Here is an 8,158-nt window from a genome sequence, read left to right on the forward strand (position 1 = left end):
ATCCTCATCTGGCCCCACACACAGCCCGCCTGGAGGGCTCTGGTCACGGGGTGAGTCCTGCTCCCTCCCACCACAGTCCATGTTTGTGTGCCCTGTGACCTCTGGCTCCTGTGTTGCTGGCTCCCCTTCCTGCTTCCTCCTCGCACGGCCCTTCAGTTGTTAGCTCAGGGACTCCCCGGGACCTTCACCCTAACCCTGCAGGCTAGTTCAGAGTCCTCTGTTATAGTCTTGTAGCATTGCTGAGCATCCTTTCCCCACGATTACTTTGTAATTGCCTGCATTCTCCTGATGCATCCTAAGGCTCCTCGAGAGCTGGGACATAATATGTCTTTTGCTTACCCTTGCGTCTGGGACTCTGGCTACCAACGGACGTGTGCTGCGGACGGACTGGATGGTTTGGAATAGGCATACGCACCATCACTTCAAATTCAACAAAATGGAAATTACATTTTGCTCAGTGACAGACACTCCCTGCATTTGCCACCTTTCAGGTGACCTAATGACCTCACCATACTTATCCTGAATAGGGATCACATCTTCTCTTCAAATTATCTTGCTCCTTATGTGTCTTTCTCAGTCTCCCCCACTTCAGAGGTGTGGCAGCGCTGATGGGCCATGCTTCAATTACTCCTTCTCAGGAAAGCGGCCACTTACAGCCTTGTCATCTCCAAAATGTGCTTTGCAACAGTAATAACAGGCATGCAGCCCTTACAGACCCTCTTTGAACTATGCCAAATACTTATATTCCACATAGTTGCTGGGCTATGCTAACCTGTCATTATTCTACACATATCTATCCAGGCGTCTCCACATCAGCTCATCTACTCAGTTCTTTATCATGAGCTAATTAATGGGGGGTAGAAAATTAAAGTTTGGAAAATATTTTAAGAAATTACTATGCCATATAAGAGTGCCTGGGTGGCTCAGTTGGTTAAGCGTCTGCCTTTTGCTCAGGTCATGATCCCAGGGTCCTGGGATCCACCCCCACATGGGGCTCAGCAGGAAGCCTGCTTCTCAGGCTCCAGCTCCCCCTGCTTGTACTCTCTCTCTCTCTCTGTCAAATAAATAAATAAAAATCTTTAAAAAAAGAGAAATTATTATGTCTTATAAGGATAAGAAGGCCATGGGGTAGTTGAGTGCTGTGAATTGTGTAACACTGTTGAATCACAGACCTGTGCCTCTGAAACAAATAATACATTATATGTTAAAAAAAAAAAAGAAGAAGAAGAAGAAGAAGATAGCAGGAGGGGAAGAATGAAGGGGGGGAATCGGAGGGGGAGACGAACCATGAGAGAGGATGGACTCTGAGAAACAAACTGAGGGTTCTAGAAGGGAGGGGGTGGGGGGATGGGTTAGCCTGGTGATGGGTATTAAAGAGGGCACGTTCTGCATGGAGCACTGGGTGTTATGCACAAACAATGGATCATGGAACACTACATCAAAAACTAATGATGTAATGTATGGGGATTAACATAACATAGTAATAATTTAAAAAACAAGATACAGTGTGAGGGATTCCGTTACAAACGTTCGTTTCCCAGGAGGCCAGGGTGACGAGAATGTTATTTTATCCTGTAACTGAGGGTGGTCTGAGTTGACACTTCTCGCGGGGAGTGGCTCATTTGGACTCTTGAACCGGAGCCAGGGGCTAAAACCCCTCCTGCGCTGCTTGCCCTGAGGCTGCAGGGTTCCTCCCTCCGGTGCCAGACCGCGAGGGCAGATAGTGCGGGCCGCGGGGAAGGCCGCGCTGCTATCAGCCGGGCCAGGCGAGGCCAGGCCGGCCATGGCCTCGGGGGCGCCGGGCGAGCGGCTGCGCGAGGAGGCCAGGTGCCCCGTGTGCCTGGATTTCCTGCAGGACCCGGTCAGCGTGGCCTGCGGCCACAGCTTCTGCCTGGCGTGCATCTCGGAGTTCTGCGAGAAGTCCGACAGCGCGCAGAGCGGCCTCTACGCCTGCCCGCAGTGCCGGGGCCCCTTCGGGCTGGACAGCTTCCGGCCCAACCGGCAGCTGGCCGGCCTGGTGGACAGCGTGCGGCAGCTGGGGCTGGGCGCGGGGCGCGTGGGGGCGCGCCGGTGCGCGCGGCACGGCGAGGAGATGAGCGTCTTCTGCGAGGAGGACCAGGAGGCGCTGTGCTGGGTGTGCGAGACCACCCCGGAGCACGGCAGCCACCGCACGGCGCCGCTGCAGGAGGCGGCGCGGGGCTACCAGGTGAGAGCCCCCGCGCGCCGCGGGGCGCAGGGCGCAGGGCGAGGCCGCGGCGGGGTGTGGAGCGCGGCCCAGGCGGCGAGCGGCCAGAGCCCGCGGTGTTGCTGACCTGCCTGGGGACAAACCAGACGACACCCTCCTGGCCTGAATGACCCCGCGCCCTTCTCGCCCCCCTCCGCTCAGCTCGCGTTCCGCTGGGTCTCCTTGCCTTGCCCCACGGGAACCCCCTCTGGGACTTCTCTGTTCAGGAGCTCAGATGCACCTGGTTCATTAACCACATTATTTCAGACTGTCCCTTGCTCCGCTGAAGCCTCCCCCAGCCCTTCACTTTGCTCCTGGTTCTCTTCTCCCTGGTGCTGATGTTCTGGCTCCATCTAGTGCAGCGCTGGGCTATCCAGTCGGTTCTTGGTTCCAGGTGTACGTCTTTATTGTAAATGCTTCCTAATTACTTGTCTAATGCCTCGTTTTCCATAGTGCTTATCTCCATGTTAGTTAGTACTGTCCCTAGAACAACGCTGAGGTTTGGACCTGGTGTCTGCCGAGCACACAGCTCTGCCCGCCCTTAAAGCTTGCGGATGCATGTGCACCCCGAAGTAAAAACCCAGTAGCTAAGTCTGTTCAGCACATACCCAGGGACTGATCCTCAATAAAGAGGAGACTCATTTGGCCCCCAAAAGCGGCACCTGTGAAACTCTAATAGAATTCTCCCTACTGGTGCTCTTCAAAAGTTATTTCACATATTCTGATCACATTTAAATTCCCACATCTGGAACAGCTGTTACCACAAAGGAGGTGGGAGTCGTCTTCAATCTACCTGCATGTTTAACTGAAGTGCTGTCACAATGAAATACATTGTTAACATTGGACTTTCTAAAATTATTATTATTATTATTATTATTATTTTAACTTTCTTTGTTTTAAACCAAGGTTTTGGGATATTTCCTACCTCAACTTCCTTCTTGACATACCTGGAAATATCTCTTAGTTTTTTTTTTTTTCCTTTTATCTTTTGGTTGTCATCTCTACAAAATTCAGGTGCCAGCTCCTTTCTAGCTACACTTTTGAAGTGTGCTATTCCTGCTTTCTTTTTACCCGGAAGTTACCTAAATGTAACGTGGCTATATGTAATATGTCTAAAGAAGTTCCTTATATTTCATTAATCCTTGATTAAATAGCAAATAAATATCTGTTAAACTCCTTAGCCTGTCAGTCAAGACTTCCTAGGGCCCTAAGTTCTGTTTGTATACTTCTTGTCTCAGCCAAACATGAGATCCAGCAAAATTAATCTAATCACTGTTGTCCCCAAACATGCCACATCTTTTTCACCTCCTTGCTTTTGATCACAGTTTCTTCTGCCTACGGGAGCTTTTTCTCTCTCTATAAGTGTCAGAGTTCTATTTCTTGCAAACATTAAGAAAAATGCCACTTCCCCCATCTTGTCAAATACTTCCATAAATTCTCCTGCTACTTTATGCGCAGCATTATGGATAAGCTAACAGTCTCTTTTAAAGGCAGTTGTTGTGTAAGACTTATTAAATGACTTTGGGAAGAGTTTACCTCCCCCCCCATTTTTTTCCCTAAGATTTATTGAATGACTTAGGGAAGAATATAAAAATGTGTGTATATGTGTATCCTTATGGTTGTTTTCTATAGATAACATATATGTGTTTACTTCTAGCAGGGGTTGTAGGGCTGAAAGGACATTTAGTTTTGTTATTTTTTAAATTCCTCATAAGGTTTATGATACTGTGTATCTCCTTTCCACTTAACAATTAGTAATTTACAAGGTTTCATTTTACCAAATACTAATAAACAATTTTCTCATTATAAAGCAATAAGTAATTTTAAAAAGTTCAAATATATAGATAGATATAAGGAATAGCATCAATTGCAACCAAGCACTAGTAGATGCAGTTTCATCTATTGAACATCTGTTGCTATGTAGTTTTTTATGTATTTATTACAAGCACTTTTTTTTTCAAAATTGGTGCCATATTACATAAAATATACTTATCTTAATTGACTTTATAATTGTGAATGTTTCTTGTCATTCAGTATTCTACAGCATCTTATTTTAATTCCATCATGTTAATATAAAACATTTTTCTCACCTATTTTTGACATTTGGTAAGTTACTTCTATTTTAAATAATGCTGCAGTGAACATATGTTTAGATAAATCTTTGATTATATCTGGCATTAACATTTAAAAATACATGCATATTTTACTAATCATTAAAGAGGTTGAACATTTTTATGTGCTTACTAGGGCCTGTTTTAATCGATCTTTGCATTTCCTGATATCCCTGGTTAATACTAGGTACTGATTTTGGGCATCTATAATGGGTTCACACATCTTTCCAAACAGGCAAAGCTCCAGATGGCCCTGGAACTTGTAAGGAAGGAGATAGAGGGGACCTTCACTCAGGAGGCCAACGTGGGGAAGAAAATTGTCATTTGGAAGGTAAGAGAATCTTGGGACTTCTGACAGATCCAAGTTTGGGTCATTAAATTACTATTCATCCATCTTCCCTGCTGTACACTTTTGTTCCATTTACATAGTTGCTCTAGGGAAACATCTGTGTCATCTTGGATCATCGTGTCCCCTCAGATTATACTGTGTAGCTGTGTTCTTTATCTCTATTAATACTACCCCAGTCCAAATTATAAAGAAATAGTTTTACTGATCTTGATCGTACTATAACTCAATGCTCCATTCCTAGTACCTAGAGGAGAATCTCATACTGTCATTACTAGTTTAAAATGTGTGTGTGTGTGTGTGTGTGTATTCATTGGACGAATGACATAATAAATATTTCACAGGATTTATATATATATGAAATATAGCTAATATTGATCATTTTACATATAGGAGGATAATCTGAGCTTTCAACCTCTTGTCAGTAATCCATATGCATATCTTCTTTTTTTTTTAAACTTCAGCTTTTTTCACTTACCTATTTACACACACACACACACACACACACACACAGTGGTTCTCAATCTGCCACTGAACTTCCCCTCTGCTCATGCTCTCTCTCTGTCAAATAAATAAATAAAATCTTTAAGGTTTCACAATTACCATATTACTAAGTAATGTTCATGTTTCTAATCTCTAAACCTTTTTTTTTTTTTCACATTTACAAATCAGGTCTCTCTAAGCTCTCTTCATAATGATTCAGTTGTTTCCACCCTGTTCTCATTCTAGTGACTACTTTTATGATGTATTTTTAACTTCCTTGGGCAACTATTCTATGCTAGTCACTTTGCTCAGCAATTTAATGGATATTTAACCTTAATCCCCATACTCCTCTTCCCCCAAATAAGGTACAAAAACTTGGAGCGCCTGGGTGGCTCAGATGGTTAAGCCTCTGCCTTCAGCTCAGGTCATGATCCCAGGGTCCTGGGATCGAGCCCCGCATCGGGCTCCCTGCTCAGTGGGGAACCTACTTCTCCCTCTCCCACTCCCCCTGCTTGTGCTGTCAAATAAATAAATAAAATCTTAAAAAAAAAAAAAAAAAAAAAAACTTACCTGTAAAACAGCCTTGCCCCCAAGTCCTTGGCCAAATGAGAACTCAAATCCAACTGTCTTTCTTAAACTCTAAATTTGAAGGCCACTTGTCCCATAGAGTGGCCTCTGGTTTCTGCATGTTGCTAAAAAGCAGCTAATCTGTGGACAGAGTTAAGGCGCTGAGGTCTCTCTGGACATTGCGGTCAGCTTCCCTATCCCACACCTGAAGCGCCGCCTGGTGATGATTGGATCCCCTGTGTCACTCCAGGAGAAAGTGGAAATGCAGAGGCAGCGCTTCAGGCTGGAGTTTGAGAAGTATCGTGGGTTCCTGGCCCTAGATGAGCAGCTACAGCTGAGGCGGCTGGAGGAGGAGGAGCGAGCCACCCTGCAGAGACTCCGGGAGAGCAAGAACCGGCTGGTGCAGCAGAGCAGAGCTCTGAGGGAGCTGGCCGAGGAGCTGGAGGAGAGGTGCCAGCGCCCAGCGCTGGGTCTGCTGGAGGTGAGCCTGGGTCCTCTGCAGCTGGGTCAGCTGGAGGCGAGCCTGGGTGCCTCAGCAGCTGGGTCAGCTGGAGGCGAGCCTGGGTGCCTCAGCAGCTGGGTCAGCTGGAGGCGAGCCTGGGTGCCTCAGCAGCTGGGTCAGCTGGAGGCGAGCCTGGGTGCCTCAGCAGCTGGGTCAGCTGGAGGCGAGCCTGGGTGCCTCAGCAGCTGGGTCAGCTGGAGGCGAGCCTGGGTGCCTCAGCAGCTGGGTCAGCTGGAGGCGAGCCTGGGTGCCTCAGCAGCTGGGTCAGCTGGAGGCGAGCCTGGGTGCCTCAGCAGCTGGGTCAGCTGGAGGCGAGCCTGGGTGCCTCAGCAGCTGGGTCAGCTGGAGGCGAGCCTGGGTCCTCTGCAGCTGGGTCAGCTGGAGGTGAGCCTGGGGTCCTCAACAGAGCACGGGCCATGTGGAAAACCACGGTGACACACAGCTGCTTGCAACCACTTGCACCCTCATGCTTTTTAGGAAAAGGGCACCCTGGCATCTGTTTGGAAAGCACCTTAATTCTAAGTCCTAGCATCAGAATGAGAAGGGACTCTTGAGAATTGTCTAAAATAGTTCATCTTAGGGGCGCCTGGGTGGCTCAGTCGTTAAGCATCTGCCTTCAGCTCAGGTCATGATCCCAGGGTCCTGGGATCGAGCCCCGTGTCGGGCTCCCTGCTCGGCGGGAAGCCTGCTTCTCCCTCTCCCTCTACTACTGCTCCCTGCTTGTACTCTCTCACTCTCTCTGTCGAATAAATAAATAAAATCTTTAAATAAATAAATAAATAAATAAATAAATAAATAAATAAAATAAAATAGTTCATCTTAGAGACCAAAAATTCATATTTTTAAGAAGTAAAATTTGGTATCTTACCTATAAGGTTAAACAAAAAATGGACAATCGATGCTATGTCGCCTGGAAAACACTTCTTAAAACCTCACAGTTAATCTGTTAATGATGATATGCCAATTCCAGAAGTCTTTGGAATCCCATTTCCGTGTCAGTAGCTAAACGTATGAATAATGTCTTAAATTGTCCAGCTTGAAGTTTTCCTGTTAAACTTTGTGGCAAACACGAATTTCCTTGTCCATACTGCATGCCCATTCCAGGCACGGTGGGGAGGTATTAAGTGGGTTCCTTGCCATTTGCTCACAGTCTGTTAGGGGTTCTACAGCAGAGAGACAAAACAGGAAAAATGGAATATTTATTTGTTTTTAATCCTCCAGGAGGTCATCAAAATTCCAAGTGAATTGAGAAAGCCATTGTTGATAATGCATGCAGATTATCATGATAGAACGCACTGCAATAGAAAATTTCTGGGCACACTTCATTCTTTCTCATCCCCAGTGACTCATTCAAGAGATTCTCAACTAAGTAATCCATATCCTCATTGAGCAGCTGACCCTCAGATTCCACCTTGAGTTAGCTCCAGACACTGAAAGTGCCATGAAATCTTTATATTAACTATCTACATAATGTTTACAAGTAAAGTGAGTAAACAGCCCTGGTTACATAGTTGGGAGTTCATTAAATAAATGAACTTACAAAGCATTTTATTTATTTTGTCATAATTCATTTTGTCTTCAATCTCTCTCTCTATAAGCAACACTTACGTTTATTATTATTATTATTATTATTATTATTAATTACTAGGCTCATTTCCATGTGAGTGAACTAAGCATCAGAAAGGAATTAATTTTCTGAATTTCAAACAGTAAATATACACAGAACTTTAGCATTTTCAATAATGATATCCATCTTCTTTATTTTACTATGTTTCCAAAACACAACATTGAAAAGAAGCATTTCTTAACACCAGATAATGTTAAAATGATTTACATTACAAATCTTAGGGAGGATATATTCTAAAATTATTTATTTTTATTTTTATATCCACCCTTTCCTTTCCTCCTCAGTACCAGTAAGCAGC

General features: G+C 45.3%; 1 protein-coding gene across 1 annotated transcript in view; it reads left to right on the forward strand.

Moving 5' to 3' along the window:
• Positions 1-1,783: 1,783 nt before the first annotated feature.
• The window catches only part of TRIM58 (tripartite motif containing 58), an 18,811-nt gene continuing 12,436 nt past the window's right edge, over positions 1,784-8,158 (forward strand). The window contains exons 1-3 of the mRNA XM_078066351.1: positions 1,784-2,206; positions 4,571-4,666; positions 5,982-6,617. Of these exons, the coding sequence (XP_077922477.1) occupies positions 1,784-2,206; positions 4,571-4,666; positions 5,982-6,617 (1,155 nt within the window). The remainder of the gene's footprint in view (positions 2,207-4,570; positions 4,667-5,981; positions 6,618-8,158) is intronic.

Source organism: Halichoerus grypus, chromosome 2 (assembly GCF_964656455.1).
Source record: "Halichoerus grypus chromosome 2, mHalGry1.hap1.1, whole genome shotgun sequence".
NCBI lineage: Eukaryota > Metazoa > Chordata > Mammalia > Carnivora > Phocidae > Halichoerus > Halichoerus grypus.